General features: G+C 44.2%; 1 protein-coding gene across 5 annotated transcripts in view; it reads right to left on the bottom strand.

The window, feature by feature from the left end:
- The window catches only part of PDE8B (phosphodiesterase 8B), a 240,178-nt gene that overhangs the window by 193,059 nt on the left and 22,564 nt on the right, over nucleotides 1-24,555 (bottom strand). For 2 of the 5 annotated variants that reach the window (XM_035727515.1, XM_035727514.1), the window contains exon 1: nucleotides 19,672-20,031. The exons of 2 other annotated variants lie outside the window; for them this stretch is intronic. In XM_035727515.1, the coding sequence (XP_035583408.1) occupies nucleotides 19,672-20,031 (360 nt within the window). Of the gene's footprint in view, nucleotides 1-19,671; nucleotides 20,143-24,555 lie in introns of those variants that run through there. One more of the 5 variants, XM_035727513.1, reaches the window with a different exon arrangement.

Here is a 24,555-nt window from a genome sequence, read left to right as displayed (position 1 = left end):
GAAAGTGCCGTGAAACGCCATGTCTCTTGCCTTTCCTCCAGATCCTGCCAATAAAGAGCTTCTCTTAGACTGGAGTCAGGGCGATGGCTCAAACAGGTAGCTTTTTTTTTTTTTTTTCTTTTTAAATGCACAAGCTGGGGCCCATTAGATTGTGATTCTAGAGCTCTGGAATAGGACTCCACGGGGAATTCTGGTACACAAGGGTATATGCATGAGTGTAATGCCAGTGGGGAATCATGCGTGTGGCTCTGCCTTCCTGACATAAAAGCCTGCAGTGTACGTAAAACTGACTAGGAACATTAGCACACTTATTCTGGGGGGTGGTCCCCTGAATCTAGCTGAGAACTGAGCACAAAATTCATGTCAGACTTCACCTATGGTACCCATTTAACTCTTAAAAATAGCTCCGAGTTAGCCACCAGGGAAATATAAATCAAAACCACATTGAGATCCAACTTCACACCCACTTGAATGGCTATAAAAAAAAGACAGATAATAACAAGTGTTGGCAAGGATGTGGAGAAACAGGGACCCTCCTACATGCTAGCAAAAATGTAAAATGATGCAGCTGCACTGGAAAATAGTTTGGTGGTTCCTCAAAATGTTAAACATAGAGTTACCACATGACCAAGCAATTCTACTCTTAGAACCGCCCATGAGAAATGAAAGCATATGTCCACACAAAAACTTGCACAAGAATGCTCACAGCAGCATTTTTCATAATAGCCATAAAGGAAACAACCCGAATGTCCATCAGTGGATAAATGGATAAACAAAACGTGGTATAGCCATACAATGAAATATTATTTGGCAATAAGAGGGATAAAATATTGACACCTGCTACAATATGGATGAGCCATGAAAACATCATGCTAAGTAAAAGATGCCAGACACAAAGGGCCATATACTGTATGAGTCCATTTATATGAAATGTTCAGAATAAGCAAATCCATGGAGTCAGAAAGTGCATTAGTGGTTGCCAAGTGCTGGGAAAGAAGGGATATGGGACTGACTGCTAATAGGTATGGTGTTCCTTTTGGGTGTGATGGAAATATTCTAGAATTAGACCGTGGTAACGGTGGCCCAACATAATGAATATACTAAAAGCCACTGAATTGTACTCTTTAAAATGGGGTATTTTTTATTTTTATTTTTTTAAGACTTTATTTATTTGACAGAGTGAGAGAGAGCCCAAGCAGGGGGAGCAGCAGGCAGAAGGAGAGGGAGAAGCAGACTCCCCGCTGAGCAGGGAGCCCGATGTGGCGCTTGATCCCAGGACCCCGGGATCATGACCTGAGCCAAAGGCAAATGCTTAACTGACTGAGCCACCCAGGCGCCCCTAAAATGGTGAATTTTATGTCATGTGAATTATATCGCAAAGAAAGTCAGTCACATGACACTTCATACCTAGTGTTCTATAGTAGGACCTGCACTCAGGGACCACATTACAAGATTCCAAGCACTAGACCTGACTGGTCAGGGGCTCCCCACCTGTGGTCTTAGCTTACTGAGCTTCTAACACCAACTTTTCTTTTATCAAACTGTTTATAAGGGAAATGAATTCTGTATTTGATTCTATATCCTATCACTGAGGCATATGGTTTGCCTAGAAAGTAAATTTACATAGTGACACTGATTAAATTATGAACATAAACACTGTAAAGAACACTTTGAGTTAAGCCCTCCTGTAGTCAGTCAATAAACTTACAAACCTACATACACATTTACAGACCTCCTCCTTCCACTCTTCTCTCTCCCCCCTTCTCTTTCCTCTGATCCTGAACAAGGACGTTCTGCCAAAACTAAGCTCAAACCTGGGCATCATTCCAAATTGTTCCATTTCCCACATCTGCCTTGTCCCAACATCAAATAACTTCTTGATTCGAAAACATAAAAATCTAATGCCTCTTCTCTATCACCACTACTTTAATCCAGGCTCCCTTCATCTCACACCATGAATTATTGTAGAAACTAGGGAAATCAATCTTCCACAGTCTTCTTCAATCAAGTGATGACATCACTCCCCTGCTAAAATCCTCCCCATGATTCCCTTGATAAAGTCCCCATTTTCTTTTTAGTCTAGCAAAGGAAATATCCCCAAATCTGACCTTTGCGTTATAATTCTGACTCACGTGTCTTCAACACACAGTTTACGCTGAACTGTTGGATGATGGTCCTCAGACATCCCAGCCTATTTCACCCCCTCAATGTCTGCTCACGTTCTTCTCTCTACTTAAACATCCCCCTCCCCTGCCTCCTTTCCCCACTACCAAGTTAATACACACCAAATTAATCTTTATATGTCCTTCAAGAGTATTACACTCAGTGCATTACTTGAGAAGCCATTTCCATGCCAGGCTGAGTCAGACACTTTTCCTTCACGTTCCTGTGGAACCCTACCTCTTTCAGACACTACAGAGCTATAGTAAACACCAGTATAGCAAGCAGACGCTAATATTTCCAGCTCCTAGTATTCACACCTTTGTGTCATCCCTCCCTCTTGAGTATGGACTAGCCTAGTAACTTCTTTCTGATCAATAGAATACAGCAAAGATGATGGATGTCACATCTGCCACTAGGCTACCCAAGACAGTGACTACCATCTTACTAGCAGACTTTCCCTCTTGCTGGCTTTGATGAAGCATGCTGCCGTGTCTAGGAGGTCCAAGTGGCCAAGCACCAAGCGTGCCTTCTGGCCAACAGCCAGCCAAGCCCTGAGGCCCTGGGTCTAAAAGCCATTAAGGAATTAGGAATCCTGCCAACAGCCATGCTGCTAAGCTTAGAAGAGGATTCTTCTCCAGTCAAGTCTACAGATGAGACCCAGCCTTAGTCAACACACGGCAACCTTGTAAGAGATGCTGATGTAGAGGTCCCAGATAGGCTATGTATGGATTCCCAACCCACAGAAACTAATCATAAATGTGTGTATCTTAAGCCACTAAATCTGTGGTATTATGTTACATAGAATAGATAAATACTTATTTGTGTATCTTTCTCCATCCTAACTAGAATAGAAACTTCCATAAGGAAGGAGTCATCTTTTTCATCTTTGTACTCCTAAGTTTAACAGAGGTGTCTTGATATGCAGTTAGACCTCAAAAAATATTTGTTGAACTGCTGAAATGAACCAGTCTACCCCCAAATTTCTCCATGTTTGACAACCAAGCTGCCTTAGTCTGACAGCATACCTGATGGCTAACTGGGAACTCACAGGGAACTGTGACCCAACCTCGATTTCCCTTAACTGGAGCAGATAAGCAATTCTGTCTTCCTTCTTTGATGGCACACACTGAAGATACCTTTAAGAGTGTCTCTTTGGGACAGGCACAGGTGTATATCCACTCTTTATACCATTTTCTCCATCTTTTAGTTTCCAATCTGTACTACTCCCCCAATTTCTCTCTCATTCTTTCATATCTGCATGCTCTCTCTGCTTCTCCCTATCTTCCCCCCCACCCCACCCCACCCCAACTTCATTGCACTTCCTCATTCACTCATATACAACTCGTAAGCCAAGAAACTACATTGAGCATTGCTAGTTGATAAAACTGATATATCTACATAAGGAAAAAAAACAAGACCCATTTATAAATGATATTAACCATGCGAAAGCACTTTAGGAAAATTATCCATAGATGAGACATGTGATTCTATCACAAAAATAGAATCATATATTTCCTTAAAGATTCATTTATTTATTTGAGAGAAAGAGCAAAGGGAGAAGTAAAGGGAGAGGGAGTGGAAGACAAACAGACTTGCCACTGAGCGTGGAGCCCGATGTGTGGGGCTTGATCCTACAAACCTGAGATCATGACCCCAGCCGAAATCAAGAGTCAGTTGATCAAGAGCGCCACCCAGGCGCCCCTAGAATCATATTCTTAAAACATATAAAACAATATACATCCACGCATAAATTTGTAAAAACTTTTTTTTTAAATCTTGATTTTAGGTCTTAATGATTAAAATTAAGATAAGGAATTACTTATGCTCTAAGTCCTTATGAAGTCTCAAGGAAATTCTTTCAAACAATCTGTGATGCTGAGCCCCCTGTGGCACTCCATGGAAGCTGAAAGGGTTGATGACAGTGTCAATGCATAGAAATTTCTTTTTTTAAAAGATTTTACTTATTTATTTGACGGGAGGGGGGGAGAGCATGAGGAGGGGGGAGGGGCAGAGGGAGAGGGAGAAGCAGGCCAATGCAGGGTTGGATCCCAGGACCCCGCATCATGACCTGAGCAAAAGGCAGACGCTTAACTGACTAAGCCACCCAGGCGCCCCCACACAGAACTTTCAACTAAGGGAAGATGAAAAGACAAACTGTTTTGCTGCCATGAAAAGATGTGTTTACCACCGTGGGGACCAACCTTTTCTAGGAAGCGTGTCTCCTTGAGATCCCACATCTCCAAGAAAACGAAAACTGTTGCTGGGTTAAAAGCAGAGAAGACCAGGTTGTACACACAGAGAAGCTTCTGTTAGAGATGGTAAGCCTCAGCTTGAGCAAAATCTATATTACTAATTTACAATTAAAGGACCTGATGACAGTTCTCTTGTGATGGGCAGAAGTTAATGCCCCAGATTAGGTAAATATGGCCTTTCTGGGAAAAAAATATTTCACTAACGTACTAAAAACAATTTAGACTTTGCAATATAAAAAAGGTATCGGCACAGGGCCATTCTCTGCAGCAACACTTATAATAGCAAAAAATAATGGAAATAATCCAAAAACTATCAATGGGGGTTGGTTGAATAAGCTATAGTACAGATTATAATGGAACATTATGCAGCTATAAAAAGAAGTGAGGATCTCCAAGATATATTTTGAGTGAAAAAAGCAAAATGTAGAAATATGAGTTAGCATGTTACCATTTATCTAAGAAATGAAGGCTATAAACCTATCTGTGTGTGTAATTAAAACCATGGTATGAAAACTAAAAATTTAAATATATTTACCTACTTGATGGAGGGCATAGAATATAAGCAATAGGGATTAAATCTAACCATCTCTGAATATACCATATTGTAAAGATTTTGCTTTGTAATATGTAAACAATTCATATTATTATAACAAAATTAAATATAAAAAATCTAAAATTAAAAAAAGACCAAGTCAAAAGTAAAATGAAACAAATGAACATAACTGCTCATAACTGTGAGTTAATCACTAACCATTCCACTGTTAGGATTGCTACATAAAAAGGAACTGATTCAAACAACTAAACAACACAATACCTTCCCTGGTTCATCCCTAATAGAATATACTCTAATGTCAAAAATAACTGGGAAAAAATACTAAGCTGTTTTCAGTGATGATTCCGAGCCTGTTGTGGGTATACTAAGGACAGAACAAATGAGGAGTTATCCCCAGTGTTGTTAAGAATCAGTAATTTATGTCACAGGAAGAAGAAATAGAAAGGTAAGACCGATGAGTTAAAGTAAAGCCTTGTGGTCCTATATTTGAATTGGAAGTATAAGCTTGTGGTGCATTTAATCTCTAAAAAATATTTATTTCCTGGCTATGTCCACTTAAAAAAGCCAAGAAACAATAACCAGTCCATTAGCAATGACCACTCCACTGCCCAGATCATGTCTCTATATACCATCTTTCAATAAAAAGAATTAGGTTCCTGAGAGAAACTACTGATTCCAGATCAGGGAAAGAACACGATGAAACTGGAAAATCTTGTCATACCATCAGGCAAAAAAACCTATCAAAGATAACTAGGAGCCAACGCGACTACTGCCAGTAGCCAAAGAGAGGACCATTGAGCATCAGTAAGAATAATGATCGCAACAGACTGGGACACATCTAAGATTTATAAACTGATGAGTTTATAACAATACCAAAAACACCACTGGAGGATGGTAAAAATCAAATCACTATTTTAAAAACTGGTAAATAATAAAATAATCAAGCATTTATCCCATCTTTCTCATATGAACTGTACTTCAGGATTATCAAAGAGTTGACGAAAGGGAGGTTCTCTTTATGGAAGCACCCCAGAAGTACTGCAGGAAAAAAATGAATGATAGACTTTTGTAATCCCCGATGAATTAACAGATCTAGGCAACAATCATCAAACATCACAAAAACAGAGAGAACCAGACATTATGTGCTTCCTGATGAAGGTACAGAGCACTACCGATAAAGTAGTCTTGCCAAAATAAATACGTAAATAAGCCTGAATCCCACCAAAATACCTCTAGATGGAAGTACCAATATTATAGGGAATATAAGGCCAGAAGAACATGGTACATGATACCACGGGGCTGTAATCAGCAAAACCCAGACTGTGGCAAACTCTGCTGGACAAATGACCCAGTTTTGTCAACACACAAATTGTAAGGTTAAAAACAGAGAAAGGAGGACCTACAGATTAAAAGATGCTTAGGAAACACATCAACCAACGAGTGGATCTTATTCCAAATATGATTCTAAAAGCAATTTTTAAGAAGACATTTATGAAACAAGTAGGGAAATTTGAACATTATCTTGGTATCTGATGATATTAAGGAATTATTTTAATTTTTAGGTATGCTAATAGCACTATGGTTATTTTTTAAACAGTCCTAATCTCTTAAGGTTACATTGCTGAAATACAGCTAAAATAATATGATATTTTAGATTGGCTTTAAAATAATCCCAGAGTAGGGGGGAGAGTGGGTGGTGTAGATAAAAGAAAAGGCTTAATTTTATAACTGTTGAAGCTGGGTAATATGTACACGAAGTTCCATTATACTATTCTCTCTATTTTTGTATGCATTTGAACTTCTCCATAATAAAAAATGTTAAATGACAACCTTCAAACATTGGTTTGTATATTGTTATCAACAGTAGACAACACTTAACTGAGAGTGAGGTTGAAAGCTAGCAGTGATGTTTATATATACATGTGTAAATTATACCAACAATTCTATGAGGCAGTGACTTTTATTATTCTCCTTACACAAGAGAAGAAATTGAAAATGAGAGACGTGAAGTCACAGAACAAAGTAAATGGCACACATGAGATTATAACCTAGTTCTTTCTGTCCTCAGATGCCAAGTGTCCGGTGGGAAAAAGAGAAACCACTGTACATATATTAAGGAGAGAGGAATCAATGTAAGGAACTGTTTACAAGGTGTCGGAAGGTGTAAAAGAGCCAAAGGAAGATGGAGGCGAGCTGGAGAAACAGAAGGTGAGAGGGTAACATCCAGACGTCAGAAACCCTGGGCTGGAACCCATCAGCCCTCCCTCCTCCTCATGTTGCTGGCACCAGCCCTGTTCCAGTTCTCCCATGGCTACTTTGCAAGAGCCACTGCTAAGATATCTGCCTTTCTCCCACTCCCAATGTCCTACCTGGACCTCCTGCCTCCAGAATCGAAGAGGAGACCAGTTGGCAACAGGATCTGGAAGATGCAGTTTGTAGATTTCTAGCCCCACATAATACAAAGGAGAATATGGACAAGCAAGTATGGAGCTGAGAACCAAGAGACAACCAACCACCGGGCTATACTTCCTGTCAAGTTACAAGGTCAAATCATAATTGCTCAATTTAGAACTCTTATGTGAAGTTTTACTTTCTTCCTCCCTTCCTCCACTAGAATTCTGTATTCCTCCACACAGTAGCTACTATGTGGCCAGTAAGCACTTGGAATGTGCTAGTCTGTACTGAGATGCCCTGTAAGTGTAAAATACGTTCCAGATTTCAAAGTCCTAGTGACACACACAGGTACACACACATTCGTGGGAACTGAGAAGGTTTACAGGGACTGTACATCTGTTATACTTACACCAATCTTTTTGACAGTGCATTATTCCCACCTTAGGAGAAGTTACGCAGCTTCTCCAAGGTCACAAAGCTTGCGTAAGGCGAGCTGGAACTCAAGCCTGGGCCAGTGAATATCTTCCCATCACACCAGGTTGTCTTTTTGTAGCCACAAAAACTACATGAAAGGAGCTACAGTGGGGCCTTGTACAGTGGATCCTCTCAAAAGCTCCATGATATGAGAGGCTTGGTATGACTAGGAACGGCTAGGCAGGCACTAAGCCGGGCCTTCGCCTCCACATGCTTAGCAAGTCCTCATCTACAAGAACGTTTTCAGAATAAGGACATAACTTAATCAACGTAGCTGAAACTATGTCTTCGAGGAAAGTGCCTTACTAATTTGAATTCGTTCCCTCCGGTCAATAATGGGCAATTTGGACACCCAAATTGTATAATCACTGCAATGAATTAACACACATCAAATAAATGTGTGATCCATAGTGATTCATAATGATTCTAAGCAAGCAAGCAAAGAAACAAGTAAAAAAAAAAAAAAAATCCTTATCACCTTAGGAGAATGCTAGAGTATCAACTCATTATTTTTGAAAACTGGAAATAAGAGGAAAAACGGAGGCATTTAACCTGCCTTTCCTACATAAACTGTATCCCAGGGAAACCAACTAGTTGGTGAGAAGTAAGTTTTCCTTTTTAGAGACATGGCAGCTAATAAGAAGAAATGATACAATGAGAATATCACCATTTTACACACCCCCTAATGATGAATGAATGTAAGCAATGATCATTACTACTGGTTAGCATCACAGCAAAAACAAAAAACAAAACAAAACAAAAAAACCATGTGTTTCCTGCTGTGAAAACACAGTATCATTGAAAAAGTATTCTTGCCCCACCCCCACCCCCCAAAATTGAGCATAATTTGATCAAACCTGTAAATCTACCTGTGAGTTTCTAACAAACACAGAAGGCACAAGAACACATTCGACCCACTCCAGGAATGCAAAAAGTAAAATGCAGACGGGGGGATATCCCAGGACAAACAACCGAGGGTCCTCAACAAGTTCAGTGCAAGCATAAGGATAGAGGCATGGCAAACCTGTGGATGAAGAGAGACTTAAGGGATCTATCGATCAGTCGTAATGAGTGAATTTTATTTGGATACCCACAAACTGTAAAAACTAATAAAGCAATTAGAAAAATCAAATGATATTAAGTAGTTGCTATAGACTGTTTCTGTCCCTGCCAAATTTATGTGTTGAAATCCAAACCCAGTATGATGGTATTCAGAGACAGTGCACAAGTCTTGAGGATGGAGCCCTCGTGAATGGGATTAGCGCCCTTACAAAAGAGATCCCAGAGAGTGCCCTCCCCCCTCCGCCACGTGAGGACACGGTAAGAAGATGTCTACTGATGAACCAGGAAGCAGCTGCTCACCAGACACGGAATCTGCTGGCGCCATGATCTTGGCCTTCACACCCTCCAGAACTATGAGACGTAAACTTCTGTTGTCCAGAACCGCCCAGTCTATGGCATTTTTGTTGTTTTGTTGTTGTTGTTGTTGTTGTTATGGCGACCTGAACTAAGACAGTTGTCGTTCAATTTTTTGGTGTATAATGGTTTTGTGTTTGTTTGCTTGTTTTTAAGAATTCTTTTTTTTTTTAAGATTTTATTTATTTATTTGACAGAGAGAGACACAGCGACAGAGGGAACACAAGCAGAGGGAGTGGGAGAGGGAGTAGCAGGCTTCCCGCCGAGCAGGGAGCCCAATGCGGGGCTCGATCCCAGGACCCCGAGATCATGACCTGAGCCGAAGGCAGACACGTAACGACTGAGCCACCCCGGCGCCCCTGTTTTTAAGAATTCTTAAGAGTTAAAAGATACAGTCAGAAGTATTTGTAGATAAAACAGAACAGAAGCACCTAAAAGAAACAAGATACACCCTGTTAGTGCCTTTGGAGATGAACTAGCCCAGATGAAAAGAGGACAGTGTCACAGCACAGCTCGGAGTCCCTGGGAGTGAGATCCTGGTCCCTGCACCCCAGCTGTCTCCCTCACCTCCTCAGAGCGCCAACCATCAGGCAGAAGCACCACTCCCTGAGATGAACGCCACAGGTTCTCCCTCATCTGCTTCATCGCCCTCTAATTAAACCCGCTTCTCCCAAAGGACACGTGTAGAAAAGAAACACTAGTTCTAATTCAATTTTACGTTTCTCTCACAACACTGTAAATATATTCCAGCTACATAATGGTCTAAATACTTTTTTTGGGTTAACCTAGAAACCCAAATGCCATGTATAACATTGCTTCTATATGAAAATCCTTTCCCCCGATACCAACTAGACGCCTTACAAAGTATTTTTGTCACATAATCTGCATATAAAAGCGAGGGTTGTCTTTTTTTTTTTTTTTTTTAATTCAAAGTTCTCACCTTTCACACACAGAACAGGCTCTGGCCTTTTGCCCCATCTCCTTCCCCCTTCCTGAAAATCTCCACAAAGGTGAGGGAAGAATGTGTCTGCAACATTCCACCCTGTCAATACCCTCAGGGAGGTCAGAAAAATGGAGCACAACCCCTTCCCTCCACCAGCTCCTCCCAAAGGGATGAAGACTCCCTCATCTGTCAGCCGGTCCTGAAGTCTCACTGTAGTCTCATGGTCCTAGGGGGCCAGATCACTGCAGAGAGAGGTGGGGGCTTTAGAAAGCTCACCCAGGGTAACCCTTTGACTCAGTAAACAGACAGAGAAGCCGACCACAGGGACAGAAAGGCCGAGGGAGGGGGTGTCCAATGTATAAGGGATCCCAGAACTGGCTTTGCAAACTCAGCTTTATAGATTTGGGAGGAAGAGGGCAGGAAGCTTCAGGCCAAGCCATCTGCCTCAGTCTCCAAACCCAGCACCACTTCCCAGAGCACGTACATGGTGGACTCCCCGGAAGGCAATATTAACCAATGCTTGGCGGCCGCTGACAAAACTGATCCTTTGCTCTATTCTACCTTTATTTGGCCATCATTGTTTTGGGAATCACTCTCTCGAAGGAACTCTGGAAAGGAGATATTGTAGCCCAAGTTTGTATTCGACTGTGGGGAAAAGAAAACGTTTCAGTTCCAGCTATGGCTCGGATCAAAACGCTGCTGAAGCATCAACAGATGGAGCGGCTTTTGCGTTCCTCACAACCAGTTTCGAGGCCAAGATTGTCAATCAGTTTCATAAGCTGAAAATGAAGATGAATCTCCAATGGCCCCGAAACTACTTGGTAAGTGTGGTTTGGGCCATTGGGTCATTACTGGCCTCCATAAACTAGTACTTTCCTCTCCATTTGGCCATTGCTCTTGCCTGAAGCTCCCTCAGCAGGAACCCTTGAGTGGACAAAAGCCCCAACTAGTCTGAACTCATCACCTTCCAAGTCTAGAGCTTTCATGTTATTTCGGGACCTGACGTCAGAAAACAGCACTCTTCTTTTTATCCATGTCACCCTGCATGATAGGTTGCTAAAGAATCTCTCATGTGTCTTCCTGTAGAAATTCCCAACACTCAGGGTCTTCTCTGTTTTGTGACTCACACAGGCAACACCATCCCTAGACAATCCTTACACCTTCCTCTCTGAGAGAAAGCGGGCCTTACATTTACAATATACCGTTTTTTCCAACAGTATGCTACATCTGACACCACTGAAATGCAGCAGTATAAAAACCAACAGCACTTACGCAAAATGGCTTTAAGCCCAGTTGCAGATGAACGCTTTAGGTTATAGGTTTATGCCAAAGAGTTCCGCACAGAACCACCTCAGGATAACACCAAGGCCCTGATCTTTAAAGGCCAAAGCTTTGTGCAGGTGCAACGCTCATGGAACGCTCAACAAACCCCAGCTTCCACCTTCAACTGGCAAGATTCTACCTATGCCATCGCCTTTGGAAATTCAGCGGATGCAGACCAAACCCATGTCTGTGGCAGCAGTTTCCAAAGCTTCCAGATATCACATCTATATTTAAATCCAGTTAGTCACCTACACTGGCGAAATCAATCTACTTGTAAGTGGAATACATTTTCCAACAAGACACAAATATGTGTCTCAAAAACGTCAAAATCGAAATACTAAAATCTCATTTTAATTACGAAAACAGAAATCATAGCAACTGCAGGATTATTAGGAGCTAATATCTGTACAATACTTACAAACGCCAAGTACTGTGTTCAGTTAAAAACAAAGACAACTGTCCTGCCAAACTTCTCCAATTCTGTATGCATTTTGCATTCTCCACTCATCTCAAAACAACATACCAGTTCAAGCCAACAGAAGGGGTGACAACGAATGCATAAGAGGAGAAACCTCACCCACAAGGCCCCCCAACTGTGCCACCTCACCACCACCTGTCTATCACCACTCTGCTCTCAGTAACACCCAGTTCCAGTAGCACCCACGCTTGGGTCTTCGGGCTGGTGTGAGAGGCACTAAAAGCTCCATAGCTGGATTTGGAGCTGGATTCAGACAATCTTGTATTCAAATTTCAGCCCTCACCTTGAGCAATTTATCCCACCTCTTGGAGCCTCCTCTTCGTCATTTGTGAAATGGTAATGACAATTTGTAGCTCATAGTGTTTCTATGTAGATTGGGTGAAACAGTGTATGTGAAGGGGTCCACAAATAGCAAGGACTTGAAATAATCCCTGATACTATTATATCCATTCTACATACCTTGTTGCAAAATGTACAAACCATACATGAAAATTTGAATCATCTTGGAAATAAGAGGCAACCATGAAATATTCTTTCATTGATGGATTACCCAAAAGTAAAAGAGTCTCTTGATTTGTATTATAGCAATCACAAGCTTCTCAACTACTTGTCTGTGAACTGTCCCTAAGGGGGCAGAAAGGAAGAGATGAAAGAAGATAATGGTAAAGAGTAAGGCATCGTAATCCTAAGTAAAATCTGGCTTTTAGGGCGCCTGGGTGACTCAGTCAGTTAAGCATCTGCCTTTGGCTCAGGTCATGATCCCAAGGTCCTGGGATCAAGCCCCACATTGGGCTCCCTGCTCGTCGGGAAGTCTGCTTCTCCCTCTCCCTGCCACTTCCCCTGCTTGTGCGCGCTCTCTCTCTCAAATAAATAAAGTCTTAAAAAAAAAAGCTGGCTTTTATCCACCAGTGGGAAAAAAGAGAAAATGGAGATGAAGCTATCAAAAGCCAAATCTAAACTAATCTATATTGCAACTTGTTAAAAAGGTGGTATTTTCTATCAAAACATAATAACTACCCAGACTTCCACTGTGTTAAAGGTAACACCTATTTCTAAAAATGGACTCCTAAGCACATTTAAACATTTTTAAGAGTGTATGAAATATACGTATTCTTTAGTGAACATACCAGCTTGTAAACACATAGTAAAACTTGGTGATCAACTTTCCGAGGCTGTGGAGAAAAGGTACAGAGAGGAGAAAAGTACAAACCGACAAAATTGTAATTAACTGGCTAAGCTGTGTTCCCACTTGGGGAACTTTGAACTTGAGAAAGAGTACTTTCTCCCCGCACGGCCCCCTCCTGGGCTTTGAGATCACAGGGAGGGGGGCAGTGGGCAAGGGGCAGTGGAAATGATAGAAACATGTCTTACAGACCAAATGTGTGTGTCCTCCAAAATTCCATTGCAGCCCTAATCCCGATGGTATGTAGAGGTGGGACTTTGGGGAGGTCATTAGATTTATTTTTTTTTTAAGATTTTATTTATTTATTTGAGACAGAGAGAGAGAGGGCATAAGGGGTGGGGAAGGGCAGAGAGAGAGGGAGAAGCAGACTTCCCACTGAGCAGGGAGACTGGTGCGGGGCTCGATCTCAGGACCCCGAGATCATGACCTGAGCCGAAGGCAGACGCTTAACCGACTGAGCCGCCCAGGCGCTCCTTGACGTAATTAGATTTAAATGAGGTCACGAGGGTGGGGTTCTCATGATGGGATTAGTGTCCTGTGAGAGGAGGAAGAAACACCAGAGCTTGCTTGCTCTCTGCCACGTGAGGACAAAACAAGAAGGTGGCCATCTGCAAGCCAGGAAGAAAGCTCTCACAAGACCCGGAATCTGCCAGCACCTTGATCTTGACTTCCCAGCCTCCAGAACTGTGAAGTAAATGTCCATTGTGTACGCCACACTGTTGATGGTATTTTGTTATAGCAGCCCAAGCTGACTGAGCAGAGTCAGGGTGGAGAGTGAACTGAAGAGGAGGGTAGGTTTTCAGCAAAAACTTAAAGGTCTCCAAACAAGGTAATTGGACGTATTTTAATATCGTTAATCATTAGGAAACATAAATAATACATAAAGTGGCCATTTAAAAATGCCATTATTTCAGAAAATCATCAAAATTGCCCATCTCAATTTGAGCTTACCAGGGTACCTCCAATGATGTCCAACATCTTTTTGACACTTATTTCAGGGAGCCTTCTGGGGTATGGTCAGGATACTCTCTCTATCCTGCTCTGGAAAACCTCAATCAATGGGCTCCTTTGCCCTCTGTTTTCCGGGTGTGTTTGGACAAAAATGGTACTGGCTGGAGATCAATGGAGGGGAAAACAATAGCATGGAAGTATTTATTCCTTGGCTCTCCATGCCAGGCCCAGGCCTCCAATAACTGCAGTCCTCCTTAAGACCCCAGCTTCTGGGGGCTTCCCTGACCAACGGGTTTGGTTTCTCAAATTCCCATAACCATTCCCTACTGTTACCTCTTCAAGGTGGTAAGAGTAGCCTCTTCTTCAAGTTTTAGGGGGCTTCCGCATCATTTCTTGATTTCCTTTCATCTGGCCATCTGTAATAGTCTCTTCAGTAGAATAATTTCAGTTGAACCCTTGTGCATATGCAATCTGTTTCCTGCCCAGATACCATCTGACCAGGTGCGAGGAAGACCTGAGGAGTTAGTCTTTCCTCACCTAGGTGCAGGGTTTAATTACAGCCCTCTGACTGGTCACCAGGATCCCCTGAGGGACCAAGCTCTTTACACTGAGCAGAGAACCTTAAGCAGTAAAGAAAGTAAACACCTTCTGTTCCCCAGTCAGAGGTCTCAACCTAACTTGACAGCAGTCACCTTTGCTGAGCCCCTGAATTCCAGATTTGACTTGCCCACCTAGCCCTGAAATGCTCACCTGCTCCTCCAAACTCTGGACTCTACCTTCCTGCCTGGTTCCAAAGGGCTCACTCCCTCCTTGCTATTCTGATTCTTGGCCTTAACCCCTCACCAACCTGGTACCGTAGGTTCTGTTCTGCCCTCACCAGCATGTCCCGTCCTGCTTTTAGCCCAAGTCCTGCCCGGTGGTCACCACGGGGGGAGTTTCTATAGAGAAGTATAACCTCTGAAAGTCAGCATCTTACACTACGTTATCTTTCTGGTTTGAGGGCTTACCTAGCAAAATTAAAAGGGAGAATTACCTGATATTTTTTAAAAATTAGTTTAACTACTGAGGAAAGCAGTGAAAATTAGAAAGATTTTCTCACTGACTATAATTAATACATTGGAAGAAAGAGAGGGACTAAATTGTAATGAAATGAGCTATGGTAGAAAATAAATCTGAGTTTTACTAAATCAACTTGCAAGACTCAATTGAGCTTACTAAACTTTATGCTCCATTTTAAAATGAAAAATATGGTGAAAAGGACTAGCAAGAACTCCAAAAGCTAAGAACTGAATATGAGCCGGTATCATGTCACATCGACCCATTTTAAGCTCCTCCTTGCCTTGCAATTTCCCATGATGCAGGACGGGGCCCCAGCAGGGCAGAAGCATGGGAGGGGCTGCGATGGCATAGCAAGCTATCAGGACTTGCAAACCCAGTGGATCCTGAGGGGAAGTCAAACCTCAAGAAACCCCAGTGGGCTGGCTACCTGGTGCACACTCTCCCCACTCAGAGACTTTCCAGCTAACCTTGGAGGCTCGGAGTTTGACTTCACGAATGGAGATGGCAGGCTGCCCCTACAGAAGTAAATGACGATGAAGGCAAGGCTATGACTAGTACCCCCAAACACATGCAATACTACCTACTCTGCTAGAGGTAGCCCCAACCTAATTCATTTGGTCAACAGTCAATTCAATTCTTTTATTTTTTTTTTTTAATATTTTATTATTTATTTGACATAGAGAGAGAGAGAGAGACAGAGTGAGCACAAGCAAGGGGAGTGGCAGGCAGAGGCAGAGGGAGAAGCAGGCTCCCCACAGAGAAGGGGGAGCCCGATGCGGGACTCGATCCCGGGACTCCAGGATCATGACCTGAGCCGAAGGCAGTGGTTTAACCAACTGAGCCACCCAGGCGCCCAATTCAATTCTTTTAAAAGCAACACCAGCGTATCCTAGAAGCTTGTTAAAAATCCAAATCCTCAGGCCCCACCCAAGGCCTACTAAATCAGAAACTCTGGGAGTGGGGCCAAGCAATCCACATTTTAAAAAGGCTTTCAGGTGATTCTGATGCACACTAGAGAATACTGACTTAGAGAACAGGCAAAAATGACTTTTTTCACAATAGTTCTACCCCTCCCCAAATAAATTACTACCAAAATTATCAATTATTATTATTTATTATCATTAATAATTTACCAGAAGGTTGGAAAAATATTTATTTTCCCTTTATTTATAACCAATTTGGGATTATCCTCACTGATTCAGAAAGCCATGGAATGGATAACATAGACGTCATTATTCAGTGACTTAGGCACACCCTCTTACAAAAGATTCACCATCCTCATTAGGCATCGCTTGCCAAACTTCATGGATAGTCACTGAATCCCTAGCATCTACAACAGAGTCTGGCACAAATACTGGCTGAATGAATAAATGAGCACAATGAATGGAGGAGAAAGAGGGAGCTGGTGATGCTGCCTATCAATACAGAATCATTTGGAAACTAGTAATGTCCTGTGCCTGACCCACAAAATAGCTACCCCACCCAGAGATGGCTGCAAGTTGACTATACTATCAATACTCATCTCTACAGCTGGCTGCCTCGTCCTGGCTGCCTCCCAGCTGCAACAGCTGGTACGAGAAAAGAAGACTCGTAAGAACCCCCCCACACACCCCCCAATCTTCCCGGAGAGAGGTTCAACCATCCCCCCTGAGGATTTCTGAACAAGAATCAGACAACTGGCACAGTAAGGAGTGAGCATTCTGCAGGAGTCTCCTGTTGGAGTGCTATTTTTAAAAAGGCAAACAAGAGGGAGACAAATTACAGGGAAGTTGCATTTTTACAGCAATTGGGAGAAAAAGCTAACTTCTTACCAGAAATGGAAACCCATATGATATCACTGAACTGCCTTTGAATTATTAATGTTTATAATTTTTTTAATAAATTAGTATTCAGGAAGGTTCCTGTTGACGTCATGTTTGACATCATAATGCTTCATCATTCTAAAAGCTTAATGAGATGAATTATTGCTAGAAAAAAGGAGAGAGAGATCAAGCACACATTTTTGCACCCTGGGGAATACCAGAGACCAAGTAGATAATGAGAATATGGTTTATAATTGATGTACAAAGAGGAAATTAAAAAAAAAAACTATGATGACCCACCACCTCTGTAAACAGGACCAAATGACAAGGACTTTATTTTTTTCCCCTGAGTATTTTGGAAAAGGGGGATGGAAGGGGGCAGGCATGACTAGCAACTATCTCAAACTGTTAAGGCAGAACTAAAAAGAAATGCAAGCAAAGTTTTTGTAAAATTGCCTCATCCTCAAAAGAGTATGGAACATGTGAAGATTGAAAAAGATAATATAACACTGAGTCACAAGTCCTAAAAGGGTACTATTAAATATATTAAAGCAATTCTGTGATAATAATTCTGCATGACTTGTATAAATAATAACTCTGGTCTCAAATATAATTTCAAATATATAGTTTCTGAGATCTACACATGCAAATTAGTGTTGAATCACTGAACCAGCAGTTTCATTCCCAACATTCTTAGTAAAAGGTTGGAATGAATTAAGCTCTTATTTGAAAGTCCTGTTGATAAAGCAATGTGAGTTAAATTCTTATTCAGGTCAAGCCTTTAACACTTCAGCCAAGTAGCAATGATATTTCTACAAGTTTATACTAGCTGCTAAATATTGGGACTCATTTTCCCTCCAGTTTTTCCTCCATTTGCTAAGTAGCCTCTTGAGGGAAGTATTAAAACATGGAGAATGAATTCATTCATTATTCCTTCTTTGAATAAACAAACATGGAATATCTAGAGTTGCCAGGTATTAAATTAGGTCTTGCTATTCTAAAAGACAGAAATATACAATTTCTCTTACACAATCAAAAAAAATTATCAGAGTTCATAAGTTGTTGCCATTCTGAACTACTTCAAGATCTTCAAATTGCCTTTCAACTAGAAAGCAAAAGGCTATTTTTTTAAAATAACATCCCTAATTATTCCACCAAATATATGATTTTAATCCCCTAAAATTGCTCCTAATGCTTTTTTCTTTTTTCTTTCTTCCTTCCTTCCTTTGTGTGTGTGTGTGTGAACCAGTGTGGGGGGAAAAAAGCTTGACAAAAGAAAAATACAGTGTTCGGCACATGTCCCTATAACAAATGTTCAATTGATAAGTTGTACTGTCACGAATCCAGGGCTGCGGTCTTTGGATATTTTATCATCACACAGTTAAGATTCAAAAGCTAGAAGAGAAAGCTTATACCTGGTACATAGTAGGTGCTTAGTAAATGGTCTTTGTTATTATCATGATTATTATATTATCATGTTATATGACTATTACCAGAGAAACACTACAACTATAAATAAACTCAGGTAAGCTTCATGTAACAAAATCCAATAAAGGCTAGGTGCCTATTCACCATCCACCAACTGCTGAACAAGTTTTCAAGTACTAAACAGACAATTTTCTTTGCCAAATAATCAATGCAAAGGTTCCTGGTAATCTATTGACCACGTAAAAGCTGTGATTCTAAATAACATTCAGTCATAGGGATGTATTTTTTTCCCATGGGATGTGCCACTGTCATTCTGTTTCCTATAATGATAAAAGGCCCAGTGGCCAGACTCACACAATGAAAACCCTCTTGAATTTAAGAGTATTTTGAGAACATACAGGAGGGCACTATTAACACAAATGCTTTTCTTTTGCCATTAAGAAATTGCTAGTGACTGCTTTAATCATTTAAACACTTTTTTTTCCGCTTCCTCAAAATTCCACTCTCCCGTGAGATGAGAGGTATGTTCAGAATCTTCATCCTCAGACAGCTGCACTGCACTGGAAACCACGGCCCCTCACTGTAGCTTAGCTGACCCTCCAAACTCACAGCCAGGTGCCCTCAATTACGCCCAGGATGCGGCCAACCCAAAGAAGTGACAAACAACAGGTTCCACTCTGGTCCTCTTCCTCTATTCCCTTCCTACATCTGTCCACGCGACACAAACACCCTCATTCATTCACAAATCCCCACCACACTCGGTGCCTGTGGCTAAGACTCCGTGCAGCCTGGCTGGCTTTACCAGGTAAAAAGCTGAATCCGAGGCACTATCCTACCCTTGCCCTGGGTCTGCACCGGGTCTCACCTACGAGGCAGGCCAGTTCGGGCCGGGGGCTGAGATTTCGTGCAGCCAGCCACCGCAGGCTCTCCGTGATACCCAGCCCACCTCCCGAGTTAACGGAACCACAGCCTGCCTTCCCTCAGTGAGAAACAGGGCCAGCCCACCGGCCTTCCATGGCGCTCCCTTCTCCCACCGGCCCCCCAGAAGCAGCTCCCAGGACCCCTCCAGGGGTCTCTTCTGCTCACGCTTCCCGGGCCCTCACCGCTCCCACACATGAAAAGTAAACTCCTCCTTAGTGACAACCTCCCAAACCAACCGCGTCACGGCCACTCAACTCCGCCGGAGCCCCCTACTCATGCTTGCCCCGCCCGGACGGGGCGGGCAGCCCCCCACCAGCCTGAGCCGGTTTACCTTGACGCTGGTGTAGCTGGTCTGGGTCTCGGCCTCCGCGCTGCTGCAGCAGTGGCGCCTCCGGCCCCTGCAGGTGGTCGCGGCGGGGGCTGCGGAGCCCGCGCTGCTGCTGCTGCTGCTGCTGCTGCCGCCGCTGCCCAGCTCCGCGCGGGCCCTGCGGACGCGGGCGGCGCCCGGGGGTCCCGACGCGCGGCTCGGGGGAATAACGTCGGCGGCGTCGGTCTGGACGAAGAGGCCGTGCAGGGGGGCCGCGGGGCCCTGCGACACGCTGGTGGTCTGGCGGGGCGAGTTGGACTCGTCCGAGTCCCGGCAGTAGATCACGCCGCTCTGCGAGACGTGGATGCTGGGGGCGCAGCCCATCCCTCAGCCGGGCTCTCCCGCGCGCCCGCCCGCGCCCCCGGCCGCCCGGACCCGGGGCACCCGCGGCCACCTGCAGTGAGGGGGCGGGCGCCTCGGCGGCGGCGGAGGCACCCGAACTGCGCGCCCCCCCGCCACCCACCCCCACCCCCCCCGGCCTGTCTGGCCGCCGCTCCGTCGGGCTCGCCGCGGCGGCCCCCGCCGAGCCTCCGGGGGCTGCGCGCGTCACCCCAACTTTCCCTTCTGGGCCATCTTCCTCCCCGAGCGGGAGAGCGCGCACACACAGCGCCCCGCGCGCACCGGCGGCCGCCACCCTCCCTGCCGCGGCGCCCCAAACACGCTCCCCGCGCCTCCGCCTTCCCCTCCTCCCTCGGCTCGGCCCGCGCCGCCGCCCAGCTCGACCTGGCCGGGCTCCCGCGCCCGCGGCCCCTGGGCCAGGGCGCCCGCCCGCCTGCACCTTCTTTCCCCACTTTCGGTCCGCGCGCGTCCCCCTCCCGCCCTCCTTCCTCTCCGGGAGCCCCCGCTCCGCGGCCGCCGCCGCTCGCGCCCCACTGCGCCCCCCCGGCCCCGCCCGGCGCTCCCCGAGCTCTCCCCGGCTGGGCGAGTGTACCCGCCGCTCGGCTCGGCCCACGGGGCCCGGGCGCGCTGCAGCTGGCACCACGCCTCCGCGCCCGCCCTCCTCCGCCGCGGTCCGAGGCCTCGTCCCTTCTGCACCCGCTGCCCCTCGCCGCACGCACCCCGGGCCGGCCCTGAGGGCTGGGGAGCCCTGGGGAGCCCTGCAATATGCCTCTCGCCTTTCACGAACACATTTTACCACAACCCTGAGCAAAAAACCAGGACGCCCCTCCCCAACAGCCCAAGCCCACCCAACTGACTAGCTCTCCTCCTGGCACACTCAGGGAGTTAAGCAGAGACCTCATGCTCCCGTAGTCTGCCCATCACTTCCCCCACGTACTCTGAGGGCTGAGTCTTCACAAGTCCATTCCATGTCTAACCTCAACGTTTGGAGGTTCATGCCAAGGGATGGGACACCCTGCAGAGGAAGGAACCTTTAAACACACAAATTCCCCTAAGATCCATGCAAGGAACCAAGGAAGCTGTCCTGTGGTTCTGGGCTTTCCCCTCCAGAGATTTCACCTCCTGCTTGGATGTCACCTAATTTTCACCCTGGCTTCACCCCCATCCAGCCTCCTGCTGTCAAGGGCTCTTCCTCACACTCTGGGCTGGGCATTCAAAACTGCCTTCCCTTACTTGTCCGAGCGAGGCATACATGGGCCACGCTTCACTCAAGGAGAGTAAGAATACCTTTAGAAGCAAGGCTGCCATTCAGTCTCTCCATGATATGAAATGTGGATTCAAGATGCGAGACACCACTGCCGTTTATTCATTGGCTCTTTTAGTGATTCCTGCCTGCTGCCACAGTGGCAGAGGGGAGAAATGGGGTGGTCTAAGAAAGGACTCCATCTAGAGTTGTTTACAGGGGCAAGGGCAAGAACACAGAGGCCTAATGCTAAGGACAAAGAAGTACTCAATTTGAAATAATATCTTTGCTTCTTCCCTTCCTTTCTCTCTCCATACTATCAACTTGTAGAGTGGCTGAAGACTTCAAATGACAGCTCCTAACCTTTATAGAAAAGCAAGATGTCACCCCATATCCCAAATGCAAATATGGAGAGGAAAAAGAACTAGTCTAACCTAATTCTATCTTTGTTTCTCTGCTTCCGAGTTTAGTATTCCAACCTTCCAACTTTTTGTCTTTTTTTTTTTTTTGATGGCATGAAAAAGTCTGTCTTTGGTTATTGCAGAAAAAGACTGTGCTATATTTCTAATGGACAGGCAAATTGCTCATAAAATTTCTGTGCAGGTTGGGTTCTCCAAGAAGCAGTTTCTAGGATGGTGTTTAGCAGGCCAAAGGGTTTATTAGGAAGATTTCTTGGAATCTGCAACTGGAAGGGAAGGAGGAAGGATGGGGGGGGGCGGAGACTGAGCTAGGGTATGGTCTTAATGAAAGCCTCAGCCATCCCTGCAGGGGGGCAGATTCTGTAGTTGGGATGAGGATTCAAAGTTGTTCTGAGGTGTGAGGCTGGGAGGATGAGCCTTTATATACCACGCAAGATGACTTGTAGGCCGCCTCAGCAACTGTGGGCAAGGTGGCTCTCTTCAGCTGAGCCAATCCTCTTATGAGATGGACAGCTGAACTGAGGGCTTCCTGCTGGCAGCTCTCCCCCAGCTGGAGTGGTATTTCTTTCCCCAGCATCATGGCTTCCTCCACAGGTCCCTCCAGGCTCCCTGGGTCCATGCTTCCTTGGCCCTGCCCATGCCATAAGAGCACCACATTAAATGGTCAAGACAGAGAGATAATCATTCATTTGAAAAAGGCCCAAGTCTCACGGCTGCCATCTGCTCTGCTTCCAAGGGACTGTTCAGAATCTGAGCAAATACCATCAGAGTTAAATTCCAAAACTGCTACTCTCCATACCAATCCCAGATTCATGTTAGACCAGGAGTTAATCATTCCTAAAGCTTATCTGTGATTCTCTCATATACGCCCATTTCAGTATCCTTCAAGGGGCTATCGGGGGCGGCTTTTTGTGAAACTTAGAGCCACGTTAATTCTCATGCTACAGGGTCCACTTCAAAGTTTCCTCTAGAAAAGTGGTCACTATGAGGAAAGAGAAGAGAAAAGGGCCAGTCACTGGCTGAGGCTTTTGAAGACAAGAAGATAAAACAGAAATTACAAGCAGTCTTCTGGTGGAGAACACTGGAGACCGAATCATTAATGGACAAGTCACCCAGAAACCAATTTAGGTTGAACTTTCTACATTTAAAAAAGAAGAAGAAGAAGATTAAGCCTTGAGAGAGTAGATAACATCAAGGTAGCTATTAAACAGTACCGAGCGGCTTTAGCGTATTAATTGAACACTTTGTACTGGGACCAGTGCCTTTCCCTGAATGCAACTCTTCTGAGCAGAAGATGGAATGCACTAGGTATACGTTTTTCCTCCCATTCCCAGAGCAGCAAGCCTTCCAATATCTTCCTTAGACACAGCTCCCACTGCCAATTCTGACTTAGTAAAAGGAAAAAAAATAATAATGCATCCCTATCATCTCCACCAAGTGTTCTCAGTGGGAATGTGTAATCTGCCCTGTCGTGGGCACAGTTCTGGTCACTGAAACATGTGCAAGTATGCAAGTGAAGGAGAAATGGTTGACCTGAAATCATTCCCTAGCTTCGCTCTGAGGCCTGAGTTCTTGCCTGTATATGTGATTTCTGGACTGATTGCCGTGCCACAATTTCAATGCATTCCAAGAAAATAGCAAAGCCTACAAGCTCAGACACTGCAGATAACATTTAGGCTCAAGTTACATAATAGGGCCAGAGAAACCAACATTATAAAAAAATTAAATTAGGTGGGAAAAAAATTTAGTTATAGTCAATGTCCAAGAAACAAATCAAAAGGAAGCAAACGAAATCAAAAATTTCTTCAAAAACTAAACCTCAAATATGTCCAAGGTCAGCTGAATGGCCTGTATGTTTTATACTGATGTCAAATAAGAGCTTATTTCAGAAGTATGACCCACAGGCGCTGCAAGTTCATGAACAGTTAAGGTCTTTTCCCATTCTAAAATGGCGTGACTCTTCCAGAACTCCTCTAAAGAAGCAGAAAATGTGATTAATACATTCTAAATGATTCTTAACCAAAAAGGTTAAAACAATAGCAGCTTTCTGATTGATCTTTAGATAACCAAACATTTAATCAACCAATCAACCTTACAGAGCTTCTGGATTCAAACTATATTCTTAATGGTGGAGCTTATTGGAAATCTAACCACCTGATAAGTGAAATGAGAGTGTGTGTTAAGTAGCTTGGTACAGTGGAAGGTTCATTGAACTCAGAGTGAGGAGGGCGAATCCGAAACCTACTGCTGCCTCTTAGACCTCTATAACCTCGGGCAAGTTACTTAACCTCAGGGCCCCAATTTCCTAGATAATCTCCAAAATCTCTAAATCACCAACATTTGGGGATGCTATGAAATTTCTACTTCCTTTTACTAAATTACTTTTAATTTAGAATAGTGGAATCCTTGAATGGAAAGAGTGGTGTCAAACCTAACTGCACATAAGAATCATCCTAAAGAATTTGTCAGAAATAACAACAGTTCCCTGGTCCCATCCCAGAGACTTGGATTCAGGGGTCAAGGAAAGGTCCAGCATTTGCCAGCAAAGAAAGCAAGTCCAATGTACCCTTTCCACAGACTCCTTTGGGAATTAGAGTAGAAATCACAGTCCTTATAAAGAACCTACAAACCCCTACCTGATAAGGCCCCTGCCTGGCCTTTCCCAGCCCTCTTCCCTCTTGCCCTGGCTCTCTCTGTGTCAGCCACATTGGCTTCCTTGCTGCTTCTCCAGGAGACCTAATATTATTAGCCAGGAGCTCTTCCCTCTGACTGTTATTCTGTTCCATCAAATATCACATGGCTTACTTCCTCATTTCCCTGAAGTCTCTGCTCAAATGCCGCCTCCAC

This window comes from Zalophus californianus, chromosome 5 (assembly GCF_009762305.2).
Source record: "Zalophus californianus isolate mZalCal1 chromosome 5, mZalCal1.pri.v2, whole genome shotgun sequence".
Lineage (NCBI taxonomy): Eukaryota > Metazoa > Chordata > Mammalia > Carnivora > Otariidae > Zalophus > Zalophus californianus.
Note: the sequence above shows the minus strand (reverse complement) of the source record. Positions and strands in the feature narration are given on the sequence as shown.